Source organism: Neopsephotus bourkii, unplaced genomic scaffold (genome assembly GCF_033783945.1).
Source record: "Neopsephotus bourkii isolate Nb327-2 ecotype Australia unplaced genomic scaffold, CSIRO-AGI_Nbou_v1 NB_716, whole genome shotgun sequence".
Taxonomy (NCBI): domain Eukaryota; kingdom Metazoa; phylum Chordata; class Aves; order Psittaciformes; family Psittacidae; genus Neopsephotus; species Neopsephotus bourkii.
The window spans coordinates 1808314-1831690 of NW_026901215.1; the positions used below are offsets into that span (position 1 = coordinate 1808314).

The 23377-nt window shown below is 42.9% G+C and overlaps 1 protein-coding gene across 21 annotated transcripts in view; it reads left to right on the plus strand.

Annotated features, from left to right (window-relative positions):
• Positions 1–23377, plus strand: part of ANKHD1 (ankyrin repeat and KH domain containing 1) — a 102839-nt gene that overhangs the window by 68757 nt on the left and 10705 nt on the right. For 16 of the 21 annotated variants that reach the window (XM_061354040.1, XM_061354044.1, XM_061354038.1 and 13 more), the window contains 16 exons: positions 5610–5755; positions 5900–6011; positions 6845–6990; positions 8467–8609; positions 9373–9586; positions 11198–11373; positions 11982–12144; positions 13079–13174; positions 13432–13548; positions 13989–14163; positions 14427–14880; positions 15313–15390; positions 16590–16736; positions 18195–18329; positions 19622–19771; positions 20061–21676. In XM_061354040.1, the coding sequence (XP_061210024.1) occupies positions 5610–5755; positions 5900–6011; positions 6845–6990; positions 8467–8609; positions 9373–9586; positions 11198–11373; positions 11982–12144; positions 13079–13174; positions 13432–13548; positions 13989–14163; positions 14427–14880; positions 15313–15390; positions 16590–16736; positions 18195–18329; positions 19622–19771; positions 20061–21676 (4068 nt within the window). Of the gene's footprint in view, positions 1–5609; positions 5756–5899; positions 6012–6844; positions 6991–8466; positions 8610–9372; positions 9587–10435; positions 10644–11197; positions 11374–11981; positions 12145–13078; positions 13175–13431; positions 13549–13988; positions 14164–14426; positions 14881–15312; positions 15391–16589; positions 16737–18194; positions 18330–19621; positions 19772–20060; positions 21677–23377 lie in introns of those variants that run through there. The other 5 variants (XM_061354043.1, XM_061354046.1, XM_061354055.1 and 2 more) reach the window with 2 other exon arrangements.

The following is a 23377-nucleotide window of genomic DNA, read 5'->3' on the forward strand; positions in this document are numbered from 1 at the left end:
TTCCATCTAGTTTGTGCAAGTCCAGACTACCTGCAACTTCACAACATCCCATGGAACCATAGGTGGTGGGATTGTGTGGTGTGTTGTATGAGCTCCCTTTAGCTGTAAGTCTTTCAGAGAAAACCTCTTGTGTTATAGAGCATCGGTCTTAGTTCCCAACAAGAGCAAAATGCAAATGGAATGCAGTGAAAACAATGCAATGAAAACAAAATGCAATTGGATCATTTTTGATTACTTGAGACTGAGTATTCGAGTGTATGAGGAGGAAGAGCTCAATGGTTAGTGCAAAACATAATCAACACGGGCTTAATCTTTGGAGTAGTTGCGGACAACTTCACACATCTAGCACAAGGCCACCTAATATGTGCCCTCTTATGGTGAGCAGCTGCATGTTAAATCCAAGCTAGTCAGTGCACCCAAAATGAAGAACTGCTGCAGTCAGCTGAGAGAGCTGTGCTGCTTGAAAAGAGATTTTAAACAGCCAGAAAAACTGCATCTAAAAAAGAATTATAAAAAGTTGAATAAGACACGGGTTCATTTTCTGAAGCTGATTACTCTTTCTGCTAAGTAATTAAAGACATTTTTTGCTAAGAAATGAGATGCACTCAGTTCAAAAATCTGTACAAATAGCACGCTTTTCTACAACCATTAGAAGCTCTATTTACAGAAACGCAACTCAAGGAGACTTTAGCTGTCCAATTCCAGAGGCTCCTGCAGAAAGTATTGATGTTGACTTCTTGAAGCATATTTTCTTCTAAAATTCATAAGTTTTATTTCCCTTCCCTGCCCCCCCCCCCCATTAAAAAAAAGAAAATGAAATATTGGGAGAGGATTGGAAATGGAAACTTCTATGAGACCTGATTTTTCACATGTGTGCTACAGATACGAGGTAGGATTGTTAAGGGCCCTGTGCCTGGTGCAGGAAAGGTCTGGCTCATCGAGCAGTTGTGCACTTGCCCAACTGCTTGTCTGCCTTGACCATGGTGCCGTAGTGGAGCTGCAGTAATGGTGGTGAGTGACTTGATCTGGACATTTTTATTCCTACTGAGCATTCCAGTTCGTACCAGCTCTACTTCAAAAGAAGAGAAATGTTAAATGGGCTTTTTTCCATCTAGCCTGAAATACCTTTTCCTGTTGCTCTTGCCAGTGGCCAAGCATGAGGCAAGTTTTCAGTGCTTTAGTTGAGACCAGGAAGAACTGTAAGGAAGAACTTACATTTCTACAAAGCCTTATGTCCTCATTTTGTTGACTAACTTAATTGTGACAACATACATAAATGGACTCAGTATCCTGCCACCTGCTGGGTGTTGAGGTGACTGGTGTTAAGGTGCAAAGTGTTGGAGGTCTCCCTGACAGTTAGTCACTGGTAGACACATACTTGAGTCCCCTCTTACATAAAGCTGTACAGAAGTAACCAGGTAACCTTTGAAGAGTCAGGTAAAACATAAAAATAAAGCCGCTCTTTCCCCTCCAGAATGTTTTGGTTGTAATGGAGTTAATTTAGATGTACTGAAGTAAAAGTCTTAGAACTAATCCTGTCTTTAATGATGTGACTTACTTCAGTCAAGCTGTCGGTTGGGTTTGCAAGAGATAAAGGTATTGTGCAGTTTAGGCTGGGGAAGCAGTACATTATTTTGGATCACATCTTCCAATATAAAAGCATACTTTGGATCTGATTTTCATTTCTTGGTGCACATTTGGTTTCTTGAAGCATCCTGCCTGGCATACTTGGAGCTTCATTTCAGGTCACATTATGCATTTACTGTAGTAGATTTCTTAGCCGGCAGTATCTGAATTGAGGCTTTTTTGCTGGTTCAGGGTGTTCAAGATGAGTAACTTTCTCTTTGTTGCTAGGTTTGGTCTCTAGTTAGGATATTTCTGTTTGTTCTACTCAGCAGGTATTTTTAGTCAGGAGGTGACATCTCTGTGTGCTTCTGTCTGGCTCCTCTGAGCTCCTGTTATGTAGTGAAACTCCAGGCATGTTTTGAGAAGCTTTCATTAACTGTTACCTGGTTCTGAAAGCCCAGTTCTGGTCAGTTACACAGAATTGTGGTATTGATTTGGAAGGTGACATCTGAGTTACTGTATTTAGGGTTGCTCTTGGGAGTAAAACCAGTTATGGGGATAATCTAGAGTGAGAAATGCTGTGCCTGTACAGTAACACATTATTGAGGAGCTGCAGGACAGGTTGAAAAACTGCTCAGTCCTGAAAAATCCCAGTGACTTTGAGGACTAGGGAACTGAAATTAAACCCTGTGTCCATAAACATCCATGCTCACAGCAGGGCAAGTGTTTGGTAGATGCAGATCCAGGCTACAACTGCAGCCTCATTCAGAGCTGCATGCTTGATGTTCTGCCAGTGCCTCCAGAGCCTGACTTAGATAAAACACCAGGTTCTTGTTTCCTCTTGTTTTACTCATGTTTCCTGTGATATTTTTCTTGTAACTTTGGAAAATAAGTCATCCATGTCTACAAGAAATCTGGAGAGGGACTTCTAACATGGGCCTGTAGCAACAGGACATGGGGTAATGGGTTTAAACTGGAAGAGGGTAGATTTAGATGAAACACTAGGAAGCAGTTCTTCCCTGTGAGGGTGCTGAGGCGCTGGCACAGGGTGTGCAGAGAAGCTGTGGCTGCCCCATCCCTGGCAGTGTTCAAGGCCACGTTGGACACAGGGGCTTGGAGCCACCTGCTCTAGTGGAAGGTGTCCTTGCCCATGGCAAGGGGTTGGAGCTGGGTGAACTTTAAGGTCTCTTCCAACCCAGACCATGCTTTATGTCTTTGGAGACCTGTCTTTGGCTTCACACTGATTCAAGCTCCAAGCCCTTCTTTAAAATGTGGGGATCCTGGATTTTGTCATGTGTAGCATTAATTTTTTAATTTTTTTTAATACAAATCTCCTGAATATTGCAGTTTACGGAACTATCCAAAACCTGTGTCACTAAATATGTATTTTTATAGAGATCTGAGGTACACACTGTGAAAACGGATTTTTATGTATTTATTAATGCCTGGCGCTCACTGTGTTTATCTATACCCTTCCTGGTGAAAAGACAAAATTCCTGTTCCATAGGAAGCAGTCTGCATGCTGGAAAGTTCCCCCCTTGTCTTCCCAGAGGGTAGACCTCCACATTTCTCTAGTCTCGTAAAATCCTGTGGCAGCTGGAGATGCTGAGGGTGGTCATGCCGCACAGCTGGGCAGGGGCAGTGCTGCTTTCTACTGCTGGGCTGCCATCCTGTAGTTGTTCCTGCATTAATGCCAATTGAGATGGAAGTCTGGAGTGGGTATGGTGGTTACACAACAGCCTCAATGGTGTTGTGTAACTTAGGCTGAGCTAAATCAGCCCCATGGAACTGGAGGTAAAGTTCTCAGGCGTGTTTTGCTCTGCAGAGGATGAATTCCGTTGATGCTCCATTGGGCCACTTGCCAGCCACACTGAGGAGATAGAAAATGGCACTTGAGAAATACTGCAGTTTTATAAACTCCGTAGTTATGGAGAGAATGAATCATCAGTGGGTGCTACAGGACTATTTGTTTTTAGATTTTATTTTAAACAAGTATTTTTTATCTGCATTTCTACTGCCTTTGGTGTCCTCTCTCACATTTGAGATCATCACTGCATGTGAAGATGTTTCAAGCACATTGTGACAATCTAAAGTGTGCAAGAAATACTTGGACATTCTCAGTAATTGTTGTGAAACAGAATCTGTGGAACCTGTAACAGCGTCACTGAAGATCTAGCATTGGTATCCTTGAAGTGGCTCACATGGAGTACCTCTGCACACCCTCTTTGTATGCACAGCACATGCAAGTGCGTTTTAGATCTGCAAGATACGAAAGTATTGATCCAGTGTCTTTCATAAGGAACCGCCAGTTTATTTACTGTAAATCTTCAACAGGGTGATTTGGTGTCTTGTATTTTGGAAGGAATAATCTTTAGAAATCAAATCAATATCTTGCATTTCAGTGCATTGAGCAGAAAAACAATTGTATTGTATTAGTTAATGCTCATCTGCTGGTGTAAATGATGAACCACAGGAAGCAGGTGAAGTGTGGGAGCTCTTAGATTTGAAACTTCTAATACAGACCTGGTTGGGAGGTGAAGCAAAATTCAACTCTGAATTCAGGTACAGCATTTTGTTGCTTAAATGTGATAGCCAAGTGTTAATGCTGGGTTTTGCATATATGCCAAGGAGAAGCTTTACTTAAAAAATACATCTGGAAATGTCACCTTCCAAAATTTCAGCAACAATCACCTTGATGTTTCCAGCACCCAGCTGAAGGGACCTATCTACACTTGCTCTAATCAGTTTCCTTTGTTATGCATATGCAGTACTGTAGGCTGCATTAGTGGTATTAGGGGTCGTGTTGAGGGTTTTTGTTAAGACTATTCCCTCTGCACTGTTTTCCTATGAGTGCAGTTTGTCAGTGGAAGAAGGAATGAGCAGGGAAAGGTTTGCAATGGTTTCAGTTGTATCCAGGTTTGAGTTCATCCTTCATCTTCCCTTACTGCTTGAAACACTTGACAAAAGCTAAATATTGTTAGTTATTTCTTACCTGCTTTTGTTAGTGTCTTCTATCAGTTGCATGTTCCAGGAGTACTACAAAACACTGTGTGTTGGAATCACAAAAGCTAAGCAGGTATTCCATCTCTGCATAGATAGAAATTGGGCAACCCAGCAGTGGCAGTTCTTGTCAAATCCAGCTGCTGTATTAACAGGGTTTACTACAGTTCAAGTGCACTGGTACCTAGTGCATAGGCCTGTTGGGAATCCAAGCTGAGCCTTAGGTGCATTTGGGTTCCCTTCAGAACGCTTCCATAGTTACAAAGGTAGATATATGTAGAGCTATTTCTCTGCTTGTCCTGATAAAGGTTCATTTAAAACTAGTTGAATAAAAGCTGAATCTCCATTATTAATTTATTGTGTTTTAAAAGAAGATAAAGCTGCATTCCTTGTGTCCCTGAGCTACACTGTATCTCCAGGTTGAAATCTTTTTACAGGCTGTGGATCAATCAGGATCGATTTTAGGGAGCACAGACAGTTTTCAGCTTGCTTAGTTGTGTTGGCTGCCCCCTCCTGTCTGCTTCTCTTCCACCCTTCCTGGGTTGTTTTAACTGTGAGACACGGTTCATGGTGTAAGCTGCTGTCAGTCATCTTGCTTTGAAAACCCTCTCTGCAGTCAAGGTGTGCACTAACCTTTATGTGAAAAAACTTTGGAATTCCAGGCTGTATTTCTGAAGGTCAGGTTTATGTGTTAGGAGTATTTTGCCTGCTTACACTGAGCATATGACTGAACTTTTAACAATGAAGGTTACAGTATAAAAAGGATAACTAATAATCTTCATAATTCATACTCATAATGCAGACAGACTAATTCATAAGATTATTTTCCAACTTCACACAGTTTGGACCAGATGCTTGCACTGTGTAACTGCTTGGAAAGCTTCTTTGCAAAGACAACAACTCCTTTGTTCTTAGGAATGTCGATTTGTTTCCCCCCATTACTGTTTTGATACTAGACCAATGTTGTTCTATGGCACTAAATATTTTTCATCTAAGTTGTGTCATTCCTGAGAGTGGATGAGTAACCCAGTGTTACCTTTCAGCTGTGAACAGCAGAGTGCCCAGTGGCTCCACCAGCTCCTCACACGCTACTGAATCCCCCACGCCTGAGCCTTGTTCACAGGCATCGAGCAATGTGCCCTCACAGTCGGTGCTCCCCATGTATCCTTCAGTTGACATTGATGCACATGTGAGTAATTGCAGTTGGGTTTGAACTTCTGAAAGGCGGGGGAGAGGGGGAAAATGGATCTAGAACTGTCTGAAAAACATGACATTTTTCTTAAAGCATTTTTAATTTCTAAATGTTTTCTTCTTTTTCTTTCCAAACTTGAAGACTGAAAGTAATCACGACACAGCTCTGACCCTTGCATGTGCAGGAGGTCATGAAGAACTTGTATCTGTACTGATAGCACGTGGTGCCAACATTGAACACAGAGACAAGAAGGGTAAGGCAAAGCAGTGAAAGAGCGTGACCGTTACCTACAACAAAGTTCCTCTCCAGATTTTTTGTAGGCCTCTTTATGTATTGGAAGGCTGCTGTAAAGCAGCCTTGTGCTTCATGTAGAAATCTTGACCATAAAAAGCCAATGGCATGGCATGCCTTCATCTGTATTTTGGAAAGGCAGTGCATATGAGTGGTATCTTAATCAGATCTGCAGAATTGAAGCACTTTGCTCCTGATGATTCACCCTCTACAAAAGACCTTGGCATACTAGGTAGAGCAGCTGATGGGGGTAAAATGGGCTAAAATGTCAGCTAATGGGCTGATCAGTCCAGTGGGAAGTAGTTGTCAGGTATGTATCATACTGTTCTCAATAACAGAATTCAGCAGAATGTCAGATCTTTAGAGCTGAGAGAAGAAAACCACCATGCTGCAATCCTTAGAACTCACACTGACTACTGGAATTATGCAATATAGGCAGTGCAGATGTGTTCACTTGTTGGAGCTTTATGAAATAGTAATTCAGTAGAGAGCTGTGACTTCTCTAAAGAGACAAGTTGGTTGGAACTTAGTCCAGTTTGATCAGTGCAAGTTTAGATTTCTTTTGAAGAGCCTTTCATTCTACTTGGAAAGAGTTAAGAGCCTAGATATGTCAGGGTCAGAATAGGGCTAGGAAATAGTCTGAGGTTGTGGCCTATACCAGGAGGCCCCCCAGTCTGAGGAAGACATGTCTGATCAATAGAAGTCATTGTGAATTAACCCTTTTGTGTGTTTCTGCTTCTTAATAATACTTCTATGATTCTCAAGGTTGCTTCTAACATATTCTCTTGTTACTAGGTTTTACGCCTTTGATTCTGGCTGCAACTGCTGGACATGTTGGTGTAGTGGAAATACTTCTGGACAAAGGTGGGGATATCGAAGCACAGTCCGAGCGCACAAAGGATACTCCCCTTTCGTTGGCATGCTCTGGTGGACGCCAGGAGGTATGGGCATGTTGTCCTCCATGAGTTTGAGTTGTCTTTTGTAGACAGTTTTCTCTACAGGGTTTGGGTTTTTTTGTTGATGGTATAATAAATCATCCTTTTGCTGGAAGGTTTTTGACCTGTAGAAGGGTGGTTAATTTAAGTTTTGTTCCTCTTCCAAGAGGAAGGGGAATTTATTCATTTCTCCTTTGGCTGTGCCAGTTCTAATGTTTGTTGTAACTTGTTGTTCTTCTTCATTCTTCTCTGCAAGGCAAGTACATTTGTGAGGGAGGTAAAGATATTTACTGGACCACTTTGTTCCCTGAACACCTCCCTTATGCATCCTCCCTGTGCTTAAAACCAAAACAGCCAGTGCAGGCACACAAGGACAGAAACTGGAATCTTGTGCTGGCAGGACATGGGTTTAGTGATAATGTGCAAGGCTGGTCAGTGCAGGTGCAATGCAGGGCACATTATACCGGCCTTTTAAAGGGTGTTTCAGGTTTTTCTCAGCTTTTTTTTTGATGGGTGGTGGTGGGGTTTTTTGTTCCAGATAGGGTTTGATATATCCTTCCTAGTTTAGTCATGGGCATGCTAGCTTAGATAAAAGATAGCACAGAGATGGCAAAGAGCTCTGTGACAAATATGGGAGTGCTAAGTTTTGGAACTTGTATGGATTAAAACAGGCCAAAATTGGAAAGTTTTCACTTGATTTCTGAATTGCAAATCTTTAACAGTAGAAGTGCTGCTTACAAACGAGATCAGTGTGGCCTGTGAGAACATTATTTATTGAACTACTTAAATCTTTTGTTCCTTCTTTATTTCCTTTTCTTATGCTAGAATCTACCTCTGGCATAGCAACTTGGTTTCTGCTTTAGCAACTTAAGTCAGAAAAAAGGCTGCCTCCTATCTGAAAATCATTTAGCCTATGTTAGGAATAAAATGAGGCCCACTAAAGTGCAGTACATCACTAGAAATGTTTTAATTTTCCCCTTTTATTTATCTACAGCAGCTTCTGATAGAGAAGTCCTTCCTCATGCTTGTTCCATTAACATCAGTCTGTCTTTTACCATGTGTTTTGCTAGAAGGACTGTATGATACAGATGGTCAAACTGGCTTCAGTGTCATTTGAATTAAGGTGGTGGGAGTTTCTGAAAATGATGCTCAAACAGTGAGAGAGATTATGGCAGTGGGATAGATCACTTGTTTGCAAACTTAAGATTCCCAGGAAGAGATTCACTTGCATTTTTGATGAGGTGAAAGAATCTTCCTGCCTGCACTGTAGAACCCACACAAATCATCTGATGCGAAGTCTGCACAGCCTATGTGTAAAAATAAAACCAAACAGGATAGAGATTTTTCGCGTAGAATCATATCTATTGACAAAGGAAACTGGTAGCACACTGGGAGGTTTTAAACATGTGATGACATCATTTCACTTCCTGGATAACAATGAAGGCCACTGTATGTCTTTTAATGTGCATGCTGTCCTTTCAGGTGGTTGATCTGCTGTTGGCCCGGGGAGCAAACAAAGAACATAGGAATGTGTCTGACTATACACCATTAAGCCTTGCTGCATCTGGTGGCTATGTTAATATCATCAAGATTCTTCTCAATGCTGGGGCAGAAATCAATTCCAGGTAATGTGCTGTGTACACCCAGGGAGCTGCAGCACAGCACAGACCCTCCGCTGCTGGCTGCACACTGAGGATGGGACCTCTAGTGCTTTCAGGCCTCCTTGCAGCCTTTCTACATAGTGTTAGCTTGTATGTTCACCTTATCTTAGTGCTTTTAAATTGCGTTTAGCTATCACAAACCTCATTTCCCTTTTACCTAAATTTTCAGGAATTACTGTAGCATGGAAACCTATCCCTTCTCTTTCCCACCATTCTGGGATATAGTAGCCGAGCTATTTCTGATAGAATCAGGTCAAAGAACCAGCCAAAGCAGTCTGGGCAGCTCTGTGTGTGTGTTTGAGGATGTCTTTTTCAATAAGACCAGGTATATCACCTAAGCCTCCTCTTTATTCATTTTAAGGAAACTAATGTATATTTCATCTAGTTACAGCAGTGTTAGAAGGATCTTTTTTTCTGAATGAATCAGTGCAGCCTTTGTTTTCTTTTAATATATATAGTTGAAAGCTTATGCGTGCTTCAGCCCTCTGAATGTGTAGAAAGTTAACATGTATTTTCTTCGTGTATAAACTGGAGTTGTCTATTGCATATAGTTAATCTGCTGGTTTCTCTTTATAATTCAGAGATGTTAGTATTTTAGGTCAGTGGCTATATTTGTATTAAGTTATATGTTCCTTTCTGGCTTCCAACAAAGCATTTTGGTCCTCTTGGATACACTTAGGTTTCCCAGAGCATTCCTGGGAGCTGCAGTTTGTCTCTTTCCCCTCAGGACTGGCAGCAAGCTCGGCATTTCTCCTCTGATGTTGGCTGCTATGAATGGCCACGTCCCTGCTGTGAAGCTACTGCTGGACATGGGGTCTGATATTAATGCCCAAATTGAGACCAACCGGAACACAGCCCTCACCCTGGCCTGCTTCCAGGGCCGAGCAGAAGTGGTCAGTCTGCTCTTGGACAGGAAGGCCAACGTTGAGCACAGGGCAAAGGTACGTGTGGGAATTGTCTTTCCTCATGACTTCTGCCAGGTGATTTCTCTGAGTCATCAAGTTGCCTCAAATTTTCCTGTTCCTTTGAGCTTCTCCAGAAGCAGAGGACTACTTCTCTTACAAATCCTCCTTCTCAGAGGACTTATTACATCATAGAATCATAGAATAGTTAGGGTTAGGAAGGACCTTAAGATCATCTAGTTCCAACCCCCTGCCATGGGCAGGGACACCTCACACTAATCCATGCCACCCAAGGCTCTGTGTAACCCAGCCTTGAACACCACCAGGGATGGAGCATTCACAACTTCCCTGGGCAACCTATTCCAGTGCCTCACCACCCTTACAGTAAAGAACTTCCTCCTTATATCCAATCTAAACTGTTTAAGTTTGAACCCGTTACCCCTTGTCCTATCACTACAGTCCCTAATGAAGAGTCCCTCCCCAGCATCCTTATAGGTCCCCTATAAGGACTTACTAAATATCCTGAAATAAGATTGGAGGTCTTCTTACCAAAAAAATAGAAGTATCAGTGGTGATGCATTCTTTGCACTAGGGAAAAGCTCCCTGTCCTCCTGAGTTCCAAATGAAACTTAATCGACTTCTGTTCTGTAGTACTGAGAAACTTTCAGGTTGAAGCTTGACATGGTGCTTTTGACAGATACACGTTTTTACATGTAAGTGAAGTCCAGGCAGGAAGAGAACAGTGGTGCTTACACTGATTCTCAGATAGAACAGATTTCTTTTGTCTACAACGGAAGTAGTTCAGTCAAACTTTGTAAAGCTTTTACGTTGCTGTAGAACCCATGGCTTCAGCACTGTGACTTTCTGTGCCTCTGAAATGCTCCACAGGTCCCATCCTTTGGTACTCTGGGACAGCTTTGTGTCTCCTGCCATAAAGCAAGCTTAAGGCTTGTGTAGACAGCCAGACTGATTTCCCCAGCACAAAGGAAGTTTTGGTAACTCCTAAGGCTGCTGAAATAATTGCTGTGTCTGTTTACCCTGCCTGCTCCTGGAATGACTGTGGCTGGAGGAAAGGGGATATGGATAAAAGCCAGCTCTGCAATGGTCAGTTGGGCATGTTGGCAGCTGGTGTAAGTTTATTTCACAGTCTAGCCTGGCAACTGAGCTGGGCCCAGGTCAGTCTCAGTGCTAAGGCAGGCTACAGAGAAGCTCAAAGAGCCAGTTTCTGAGCATTTCTATAGAAACACTTGTGTCTTCATTTGGATTTGGTCTAACATCTGGTTTAGAGATACCATTGTAAACTTCGGTTTTGCTGTTCAGACAGGTATCTGGTGATGCTTAGTCAACATTTGCCTGGGTTTGTATAAATCAAAGCCCAAAAGTATTTGGTGTTTGGGGTTTTCTTGTTTGGGTTTGGGTGGGGTCTTTTGGTTGTGTGTTTTGGGGGGGGGTTCTTATACAGGGTTTTTTTGTGGGTTTAGAGGTTTATTTTCTTTCTTTTTAGAAAGAGACTGCTTGAAGTTAGGCTCCTAAATTAAATATAAACCAGCTAAATAAATCTGATTTCCTTATGTAGAAATCATTTATGTGTTATCCAAAGAAGGTACACTGTACACATGTCAAACTGCAGAGCTCTTTTTCTTTGCACAGACTGGTCTCACACCTCTGATGGAAGCAGCTTCGGGAGGATATGCAGAGGTTGGAAGGGTTCTCCTTGATAAAGGAGCGGATGTTAATGCTCCACCTGTGCCTTCCTCAAGAGATACAGCTTTAACAATTGCAGCAGATAAGGGTCACTACAAGTTCTGTGAGCTCCTGATTAATCGGTAAATCACTTCTTTTCATGAGTGTCACACTCTGTAGCTATATTCATCTGTAGCAGATGTCTCCAGCATTTGAGAGCAAAGGGAATGGGAAGCTTTAGAAGCACAATGTTGCATCTGTCCCCTACTCTCCAGTGTTATCCTGGAGTATCATGCTACTCCAGTGTTAATTAAGCTGAGCAGGCAGCTGGGGCCAGAAGTAAGCAAATAGAGTCTGGTTTGGCAGCTCTCTTGGATGTGTATTAATCCAGCAATTCCCACATGAGCATTTCCCCACTGTCACCTGGAGGGCAAAGGCTGGCACTAGCTCTTGAGCTCTTCAAGCAGAACCTAAAATATCAAGGGGTTGCTTGGTCCTGTGGGTAGACACCACATTCATAATAATGTAAAGTACTTGTGGTTGCTGTGGTGCATCAAGTGACTGTGTGTTTGTGTGAGGGAGGTTTAAATAATCCCTGTGTCACAGTGCAACTTAAAACAGCAGGTTTCAGGGACAGAATTTCTAGCCACTGTATTTCAGGAATTAAAGTTGAATAAAGTACTTGGATCTCTTGTGGTCTTAACTTCCTGACTTCCACCTTTACTTATTCCCTGTTTCACTGGATTTTTAGAGGAGCACATATTGATGTTCGTAACAAGAAAGGAAACACACCCCTGTGGTTGGCTGCTAATGGGGGTCACTATGATGTGGTTCAGCTGCTTGTGCAAGCAGGAGCAGATGTGGATGCTGCGGATAACCGGAAAATTACACCTCTTATGTCAGCGTTTCGTAAGGTAGGAAACCAGCTTAATTGTGTATGTTAGTGAGAAATGTTTGCAAATCACAGTCTGTCATTTGGTCTTAAATCTGAATGCTTGGATTTGGAAGAATCAAATATAACACAGCAAAATTACTGTTTAGATAAAATGCCATCATCTGAGTATGTTACACAGGTCTCATTTTTGAGAGGTGAAAACCTTTGTTCCATAAACAATGTTAATTTTTATTTCCAGTTATGAACTGGCCAAAAACTGTTACTGTTTGAGATTTCACTGCTTTGTTATTGAGCTGGTCCCTTCTGAATTCCTGCAGATTGTACTGCTTGTGTCAGTTCTGCTTTTGAGAGGAACAGACTACCAGCCTGTAACAAGCTTGTCCTGAGTCTTCTGTGCTTCTGTTCTGTTCCTAACATGAGTGGAACATTTTTTGTAGTTGAAGATGGTTACAGCTTTTCTTCTTGGCAGGCAAGGACATAGGTTCCCTCAGTTTTGTTAGAATCGTAGAATAGTTAGGGTTGGAAAGGACCTTAAGATCATCTAGTTCCAAGGCGCTGCCATGGGCAGTGACACCTCCCACTAAACCATGTCAGCTGAACATGGATGTTGGATGTAAGGAGCATAGCTATAGCAGAGGAATTTATTAATGGGGGCTGCTTTGCCTTCAACAGCATATCAAATAAGTGTACAGCTTTATTGACAAACAGCAATACTGAGCATGCCACTGCTCGCCCTCCATTGCTTTCAAATAACTTCAGAGGCAACAGCTGGATGCTTTCTGTGTGGTTGCACAGGGTACCCCATCAGTGATACCTTCCTTCCCAAACAGTACCAGACATGTTTTTGCTAATCTTCAGTCTTCTTCATTGGACTGAGTGATACCAAACTTGTCAACTTTGATTATGGCAATAGAGTTGTGTACAAGAGATTAGAATTTTCTTTGGTGTTCTAGGGGCATGTGAAGGTAGTTCAGTTCCTGGTGAAAGAAGTTAACCAGTTCCCTTCGGACATTGAGTGCATGCGATACATAGCGACAATAACAGACAAGGTGAGTTTGACTTGGGGAAAAGACCCTGATCATTTATTTTCACTGTAATTATACATGAGAAATTCTTAAGTATTTGAAAATCGAATGTACATGTTCACTCATGCACATAAATAAATATATCTGCATATAGAGTCCAATTCAGTTGAAATGGTTTATATGGTTATGAATAGAAGGATGCTGCTGTTGCATTGTTAGAGTGAGCCTCGCTCCTCAATTGTAGTTTATTATGGAGATAGTAAGATAAGTCTGCATTCCAGGACCTGTTGAAAAAATGTCACCAGTGTGTGGAAACAATTGTGAAAGCTAAAGACCAGCAGGCTGCAGAAGCAAATAAGAATGCAACTATACTGCTGAAGGAGTTAGACCTGGAAAAAGTGAGTAGAGAATTGCTGCCACACAGCATAAGGGTTTGAGCTGTATATTAAAAATAAGTGATTAAAATTATAGTTCTGTAAAATACTCTGGGAGATCTTTTTGATTCAAAGATGTGAACGTTACTACAAAAATATTAATGACATTATTTTGAGAAAGGACTGAGCTGGTAAGAGATTTTGTTAGTTTTACAGTAAAATTATTTTTTTATACCACCTCTGTTTTGGTTGTTATTATATTGGAATTCCTTAGAAGTTTGGGGACCAGCTAATCCTCTTGTTCCATAAGGTCTGCCCAGTTTCTATGTAAACAATTCAGTATGCGACAAAGCCATTTTAATCCATCCTGCCCTCTCCTTTCTTCATCCCCCCCCGATTTTTAGGGAAGATCAGAATTAGAATTTAGTCTGTGTAAAAATGTTTAAATAAATGTTTTCTCCTAGTCAAGAGAGGAGAGCAGGAAACAAGCTCTTGCAGCTAAAAGGGAGAAAAGAAAGGAAAAGAGAAAGAAGAAGAAAGAGGAACAAAAAAGAAAACAAGAAGAAGATGAAGAAAACAAGCCTAAAGAAACTCTGGAACTGCAAGAGGATGATGATGAAGAAGAAAATGATGATGAAGGTAAAGAACAAGTGTTTCTATGAACGATTAGTAGTTGTGGGAGTGACTTTATTTAACCATCTGGGTAAGGGAATCTGTTGACAGCTGCCTTCTGTGGTACTGCAGCTTCCTTGCACATCCTTTGTCCTCTGCAAAGTTCACAGCAAACCCCTTTGCTCACACACAGACATCCTCAGCCGTGTTGCTTGGGGCAAACCTTCAGTCAGGGCACTGATGCCTGTGTCGTGTGCACTTTGATTGTATGTCAACTGTTTTCCTTTTAGTGGAGCAAGAAATTCCTATAGAGCCTCCTAGTGCAACTACAACAACCACCATTGGGATTTCTGCAACTTCCACTACTTTCACAAATGCCTTTGGGAAGAAGAGAGCTAATGTGGTGACTACCCCCAGCACAAACAGGAAAAACAAGAAAAACAAAACAAAAGAGACTCCTCAGAACATGCAGATAATTTTGCCAGATCAGCATATATCTCTAGCCCAGCAAAAAGCAGATAAAAATAAAATAAATGGAGAGCCACGAGGTGGTGGTGCGAGCGGGAACAGTGATTCGGATAACTTGGATAGCACAGACTGCAACAGTGAAAGCAGCAGTGGAGGGAAGAGCCAGGAGCTGAACTTCACAATGGATACAAACTCCTCGGAGCGGCGCTACGCCTCCCTGCTTATCCCCTCTCAGGAAGAGAAAACAAGCACCTCAGCTTCAAAAACACCCACAAGGTGAGGCTGCTATGTTGCTCCTCTCATTTTAGAGGGTTTTACTTAAGCCAACATAGCTGTAGCCTTTCTGTAGCTGAAGCTTTATACCAGCTGGTACGTTCCCAAAGTCTCGAGAAACTGAGTTTGCTTGGGTTTTGTGGCTGTTAAATAATCCTGTCGAGTTTGTTGAACATAACCTCTTTAAACTGGTACAGATAAGATTCATTTTCTTTCTGCGTTGCTGGCTAGTTTTTTACACAACTTCAGCAAAACAGCTGGTTTTCTCTGCTCTATTTAATCATCATGTTGCGTTGTCAGCCTTATTAGAATAGATTTTAAAGTGAATATGCCAGATATTACTTATAATTTATTTACAGAAGTGGCTTCATGACGTTTTGAATGTTTTATGGTTTCATCACTAACTCATTTGGATTGCAATCTTTTTGTTTTAAGGAGGGAGGAGGTTGATGACTCTGAGCATTTCACCTGCCAGGTTGATGGCCAGTTTGACTTAAACTTGTCAAGCCAGAGGTGAGAGTCAAAAGAACTGGACGAATGTACAGGGGCCGTGTGAATGGTTTGGAAGACGGTTCAGTTGCCAGGGAATGTGCTAATAACTTTTATATCACCAGTTTCCGAGTAGGTCATTGGCCTGAATCAAAAAGCTGAGATCCCCTCTGAATCTGTAGTGTTTGCTTATTCTTATATATAAGTGGCATGAGCCTGATCCTCTGTAGTTTTCTTTCTTTTCCTACATTAAGGGAGGGCAGAGGGTGTGGGGCTTGATGTGCAGGACACCTGCCTGAGGACCCAGCTTCAGGGAGAACACAAACAGTATGGGATGAGAAAGGGCAGCAACTGGGAAGGCTGTCACCAGGTAGCAGTTGGGACTTACTTTTTCCTTTTCCTTTTTCCCCAGATTGAAATTAGGTGCAGAATGAGTGGATTTGTTTGTTTTGGATTACCCTTAATGTTAGAAATTATTGTTCTATTTTAGGAACATAATTTGTTCCTACCTTGGACCCATCTCCTACAAAAGCCCTGGAATCGTGTGCAGTCCACACCAGCAGGACTAACTAAATGCATACTCATAACTCCCTGTTAGAAGTGGTGCTTCTGCTGGATGAAGTACGCCTAAGAAACAAGACCTTATATAAATACCAAAATGGGGCTAGTGTATTTTACTGACCTCTGCAGGTGCTCTTTGGCTCTTGCACTAGGCAGACTTCAAAAATTATTTCTAAATTTGCTCTTCCCAAATTCCTCTTCTCTGTAGTCATGGACATGCTGATGACAAGGCTGCTGTAATTGAAACTCAGACTTGGTAATGATGCTTTACAGAAAATGTACCTACAGAAGAACCACAATGAGCTTCATTCTTTTCTTTCACATGCATTTTCTTGTTGCCTCAATCTTAACTGAAGCATGAGGTCTTCCTCCCAGCTGTGGCACAGGTGTGCTGGATTGAATCACATAAGGCTAGGTTTTCAATCATTTATGAAGATTTATGCCTGTGTTTTTGTACTTCGATTTAGCACTCCAGTGTTTGGAGCAAAGGTATAGGCGGTGGACTGAAGGTAAAAAAACTACCTAGAAGGTCATGCAACAGTTTTTCCAGGTAGAGAATAAGAATAAATTTAGTTCATGCTAGTAGTTTTAAGGTGCAGAATGTTCACTGGAATGCTGTCATTTTATTCTGTAATGTGTAATCAGCACGTTTCTGTTCCCAGGCTTGATGGTGAAGGTAATTCGAATTCTTTGTCAACTGCTTATAAACCTGTTTCCCTGCCTCTGAGCTCTCCAAGTGTGAAGCTGAATCTGACTAGTCCAAAAAGAGGCCAGAAAAGAGAAGAGGGCTGGAAAGAAGTGGTTAGAAGGTAAAGACTTTAATTGTATGTTAGGAACTGTCTGTGAGCTTTTTGACTTGTGATTATTCTCAAATGTAGGATGTCCAGAAAGCTTATTTGTGTAATTAATTTAGTAAAAAAATCTACCCCCTTACTCTTGCAGTGCTGTGAAAACGAACTGCAACTCTTAATGTGTAGCAATTCCTTGCTAACTTAACATTAATGGGTTATGAACATTCTACTTGGCACAGGGCTTTTCTTTCCCTGTGACTGGAGTAAAGGATGTGGGGATAAAATAAAAGGGGGAGGGAGCAGATGGCAGTAGAAAGCTCCTACACTGGATGATTACCTGCACTTGAACTAAAGGCAGGATGGATGTTGGTAAAGGAGAGGTGGAGGATCTCTTCAAGGCTAAAATTCATTGTGCTTTAGACAGTGACGTTGATTGCTGATACCATGAAACATCTGTCACCTTAAAGTGAGTGCTAGAGCTGCAATTAGATGAAAGATTTTCCACAGAGCAAACTTTCCTTTTGAAAATGTACTGGCTTTTATTACGTGGCCATTAACACCTCAGTACCTCTTCTGTAACCTTTATGACGTCTTACTACAAGTAGTAACTTGTAGCTACTTGTTCTACTACTGGTTCTACTTGTAACTAGAAGAGATAATCTGGCTTTCCTTTTTGTTCCCTTTATCAAAAAGAAGTACATCATGGACATAGAAGTGTCAGATTCTCTGGGTGCACTCATGATGCCCTCCTGCTTTTGTGTTCTGTAATGATAGTGACCAAATATGCTCGTTTTTGGAGAATTTTAGGCCGTGTGCAAAGGATGTAATTGTACAGAGGATTTAATGCATTCACATTAGTGGAAGCCATCGACTGTTCAAAACAGTTTAGTCTGAATATTTTAAGTATTTGAACTCTTAGAGAGTTGGTTCAGTCTGTGCCTTTTGTTGTGTTCACTAGTGGGGCTCTCCACTGTGACATGGCCTTGCTTACACGTATGGTTGCAGACTGCCCACCACGTGGCGAGTCCTGCAGCTGTGAGACCATTGAACAGTCAGCTGACTTTTCCAGAGCTTCACACAGACCCCTCCATGGATCCTGGAGCTGCTCTATCTCTCCTCCTTGGGTCTCTTGGGTTTCATAGGCTTGGTTCAGCTGGTTGGTTAGGTATTGCCTGCTCTTCTGCTGGAGATGGTAGGGTTCTAGAGATGGCATTCAGAATCTGGCCTTTCATAAGAAGTTCTGCACTGGTGTTTGCTGTGTCTTGACTTTTGAAGCATGTGTCCTACCAAAGAGCTTTTTGTCAACTTCAGATGCACATGCAGATTGCCCAGGAGCGGCATGCTTTCCAACCCTAAAGCCTCTCCTGGTCTGAACAAGAATTCTTCTCCTTCCCTCTTCCCATGAGTAACCCCCTGGCTAGAAGGGAAGACTATCAAACAATTAACCAATGCAAACATCCCTTCTGCCCTTGACAGGCAAGTAGGCAGAGTTTTGAAAGACCCTCCCCCCAGCAACACTCTGCAGCCAACACCGATTGAGCAATTTCAGCTGCAGAGAGGAGGGCGTTGCTGCTCGGGAGCAAAAAGGTACCGTTTGGGGCACTTGTCAAGGTAAAAACCATCAAGCTTGGTGGTGGGGAGGGAAACAGCAGTGGGTGATGAGTGGGAAGGGGCTTGGGCACTGGGGTGAGCTCTCCTGGGGGAGGAATGTCTCCATGGCTGGTGGCATGGGGTGGAAGCAACCAAAGGTATGGTTAGGAGCCCTGCAATTAATGTGGGTGTGTCTTGAGAGTCAGGTGAGGATGCAAGCTCTGGTTTGGGGAGGGGGTGACTGGGATGTCTAGCTTGAGAGATGAGCCTTGGGGTGTAGGGGAGAAGAAAGCCCAAGGCATAGCAGTGGGGATTGGAACAAATTTTCTAAGTTTCCAAGACTGGAATAGCTAGGCAAAGCTGAAGCCTTTTCAGGGTGTGCTGGTGATCTGCAGAGTGTCCAGAGGGGCCTGCACTTTGGTCACAGTGGTTTCTGAAACACCTTTGAGTCCTCTCTAATTGTTAAGTTCTGAACTGTCACACATCACTGGTAAGCTTGAAAGCAGTGTATGGGCTTGAGAGGTCTAGCCCATACATCAGTCAGTGGTGACCCAGAAAGACCTTGGCTGGGCTTTGGATGCAAGCACAGGTCGTGTTCAAAGACTTCCCATTTCAGTGCCTGCACTGACCCACCAAAACTACATGAATTATAAAGTCCTCAGTGTGTTTTTCTGAACACATGCGTCGGTGCTGTGCCTGCTTCTGAAAGTCTGTGCTGCCTTCAAGGTACCTTCCAGCAGTTCCTTAAATCACAGAACTGCATAATTTAAGAGTCTTCTATCCACCTTGCATGGTGTCGCCAATAAACTTTCTGATCTTGAGGCCTGAGGTGAGCACTAAAAGGGGTATCAATGCAGGTGTTACAGACCTTTTTCCTGAGAAAGCATTGGAAAACCACCTTCTCCTTGCTGGGAAGTCTTTCTATAAATGATTAAAGTAGCTAAGCCATGGACTTTTATATTTGAAGCAGCACTATTTATGTAAATGTAGGTTGGTGAGCTAAGGATTTGTCTTACTTTGAAGATACACATGGTAAGATAAACCCCCCAAATGTTTCTGAAGCAGTGTGAGGCAGACACAGCTGTGTTAAAACAGTGGCAGAATAAATGCTTCTCAGGACCACCTGGTACTACGAGTGATGAGTGATTGAGTGGAGGAGTATGAGAGGCTTCAAAGGGTGAAGAAGTGATCAGCAGAAAACCACTTGCTGCCCTGAAGCTTGATACTATTGCTTCAGCCCCTTGTCAGACAGCAAGGGACTTGTATGCCTTTACATTTTGAATAATCTCAGATTTGTGATCTTTGTGATATAGGTCAAAGAAGTTGTCTGTCCCAGCTTCTGTTGTATCTAGAATAATGGGAAGAGGTGGGTGCAACATCACAGCAATTCAAGATGTCACTGGTGCCCATATTGATGTTGATAAGCAAAAGGATAAGAATGGAGAGAGAATGATCACTATAAGGTACGGTACCTAGAAATGAAAGTCTTGAGTTAGTCCACAATGTCATTTATGGGGAAGTTTGCTTTTTAAGACAGGGCATATTTGGCTTCTTTGTTCTAGAAGAGAACATACATTACTGCAGCCAAAGTATGCTGAAAGTCTGCTTCAGAGATAATCATGAAGATATGCAAAAGTCAGAAAATAACTTACTAGAGTACACATGCAGATCAGTATAAAAATGAGGCTATGGAACATTGCACAAAGTGGGGGTTCCTTTTGCAAAAGATAAATCTGCTTGCATTTAATCTAGGGGCGGTACGGAGTCGACACGATATGCAGTGCAGCTCATCAATGCCCTCATTCAAGATCCTGCCAAGGAACTGGAAGACTTGATTCCTAAAACTCACATAAGAACCCCTGCTTCAAGTAGCAAATCAATCCATGCAAACTTCTCATCTGGGGTCAGCACTGCGACTGCTTCAAACAAGAACTCCTTTCCCCTCGGAGCACCGCCCCTCGTCACATCGCAGTCATCAACACTATCTACTTTCCAGCCTACCAACAAACTGAACAAGAATGTCCCAGCCAACGTGCGCTCATCTTTTCCAGTGTCTCTTCCTCTAGCTTATTCTCACCCTCATTTTGCCTTGCTGGCTGCCCAAACTATGCAACAGATCCGGCACCCTCGCTTACCTATGGCCCAGTTTGGAGGAACTTTTTCGCCTTCACCGAACACTTGGGGACCATTCCCAGTGAGACCAGTTAACCCTGGCAGCACAAACAGCTCTCCAAAGCATAACAGTTCGAGTCGTGTAGGTAATCAAAATGGAAATATCCTACAGACGGAGTCTTCTGGATTAGCTACTTCTACTTGTCCCATTACTGTCTCTTCTGTAGCTGCTTCCACCCAACCGCTGTGCGTGACCAGTAATCGGACTCCCTCGTCGGTCAGGAAGCAGTTGTTTGCCTGCGTTCCCAAGACAAGTGCTGCAGCAACAGCAATCTCAACTGTGACGAGCACCTGTAGCACTATGCCTTCAGCTTCCTCTGCTTCCCCAAGCAATGGGCAAGTGCCCCCAGCATTTCTGCCATCTAATGCTCCCCAAACGCAGCATTCCGCGCTGAAAGCGGACTCTTTCTCAGCTGTCTCGGCACCCAAAGAGAAGGTGGCAGCACCAGACCAGCCTGCTGCAAGTGCGTGTGCACCGACTTCAGTTGCAAGTAGTTGCAGTATGTCAGCAAGCAGCAACTCAGGAGTCACTGAAACGCGCCCTTCGAGCAGCCCTGCTCCGCTAAACAATGTCCAAGATGAAATACTGCCAACCAGCATGTCAGAGATCAGTCCTTCCGTGCCGATGCCTTTTTCATCCAGCTCAGAAACCGCTCCTTTAAGCTTAGCGTCACCCAGGTCAGTTGTTGCAGATAATCAGGACAACAGTAACTTACCTCAAGTAGCTGTACCAGCACCTCGAGTTACTCACAGGATGCAGTCCAGAGGTTCTTTCTATTCAGTGGTACCAAATGCAAACCTCCATCAAGATCCTCAGTCTATTTTTGTTACGAATCAAGTTCCTTTAACACCTTCTCAAGGTCCACCTGCTGCAGTGCAGCTTTCGTCAGCCATGAACGTTATGAACGGTTCTCAGATGCACATTAACCCAGCAAACAAATCATTGCCTCCTACCTTTGGGCCAGCAACGCTCTTCAATCACTTTAGTAGTCTTTTTGATAGCAACCAGGTGCCAGCTAACCAAGGATGGGGAGACTGTCCACTCTCAACCCGAGCAGCAGCTGACCCATCCTTCACTGTTCAGTCTACCTTTCTGAATAACTCTGTGCTAGGACATGTGGAAAACGTGCATCCTGACAACTCCAAGGCTCCTGGTTTCAGGCCACCTTCCCAGCGGGTTTCGACTAGTCCTGTAGGTAAGTCATTACAGTCATGCACTGGATAAGATTATTTCTCCAACCATTACACTTTGATCATCTCAAACTGAGAAGTAGTTTACAAATGACAGTTGGATAATACTAACGTAATGAGAATGGCCTACTTTTTCCAAGTGCTGTTTAAAACATTGATGATTCTTTCCCTCTTTTCTTCAGCTCTTTTAGGATGTTAGGTGTTGGGAACATTGCAGACATTCCATTGATTGTCCACTGTAAGACACAGGAGTTCTACCTGTTTGTATTGCTCAGAGTAGCATTGATTATAGCTTTTGTGTTGCAGTAGAACACAGGACTTGGTGATAACCAAACATGAACCAGTGGGCCAGGACTCTTGGCAGGCTCCAGCTGCTAGAGTGACTGCATACAGTGGTTCAGTGTTTGATCTGAGATGCCAGCCTGATCCAGTTGGGGGTAAACTCTCTGTACTTTCAGTCTCTATCACTGTAGGATTTAAATAAGCTTATGTTGTGCTGTGGGAAATTGGTGTGCTACTGCATGGTGTTTTATTACAAAGTCCCTGTCCTTCCTCTGTTAAGTACAGCAGGTGAAGCTTATATGCATTTATTTGAAACGGATTAGGAACAATCAGTGAGCTGCCTACTCTTGCTGTGCTCTGCCTAAATGACTTTTATCATCTTAGTATTCAAACTATGCTGCAGGCAACTGACTCTACCCATTTGACTGGAAAGAACTATTAAGGAATCTAGTCTGTGCCCCCCTCTTCTCCCCTTCATTCTTGCCATAATGGCTTTATGGTGCTGTGGAGTTGTCATTACCCCTGCAGTGTTTGGCACTGCTGTGCCACATCCTGCCCAGCACAGTAGCAGAACCAGATGTAGCTACAGCTGTGGGTGATAAAATAACTGGACCTTGTTCCTCAGGCTGCTAATAAAAGAATTGCCAGACCTTCCTGAGCAGACTCCAGCCACACTTTATGTTGGCTCAGCTTTTTCCCTGCAGTGCTCTATATTGGGAGTTGGCTGTTGCTCGGATAACCCCTGGGGAGGGAAGCTTATGGCAAGTGGGATCTGCTGATTTTCTTTTTTTCTTATTATTTTTATTTTTCTCATGGTCACATCTTGCATATACAGAGACAGCTGTTCCCTTATGCTAAAGTCATCCCAGTTTGTCCCTGGGAAAAATGCATTGGTCCTTTCTATATCCTTAAATGACTGTTCCTGTTTAAATGGTAGCCTGAATCTGTTTCTTGCCCAAGTTAGGAAGCTTAGGTAGATACCCAAGGAGAGCTCATGCAGTTTACCTGGAGGACATAAGGGTGAAGTTGCTCTCAACTGAAGCTGCAATTTGATCAGGATGTTGCAAGTGAAGAAAAAACTGCTAACAGCTGGATGTGCTGATAGTATTTAGTGGTAGGAGGTGACTGGTCAGTTAGCTCCTCAGCTGATTGATTTGGTGTCATTCTACTTAACATACTGCTTTTGATCACTTGTGTTTCAGAATCTAAATGGCATGTGGCACAGGAGGAGAGGTGTTCGGGGAGCCTAGGGAGAGGGGTTGTCTGGGAGGTGTGATAGTGAGGAAAGGAGAGGGGATGATAGGCTGAAGGCTCTCTGCTGCCTTCCATTGGAGTGTAAGTGTGGTTCTGTGGCCTGCCCACCCATCTCATTCACTGCCTCCTCCCAGGGGGACAAACTCTCATCTCAGCCTCCACTGTGGGTT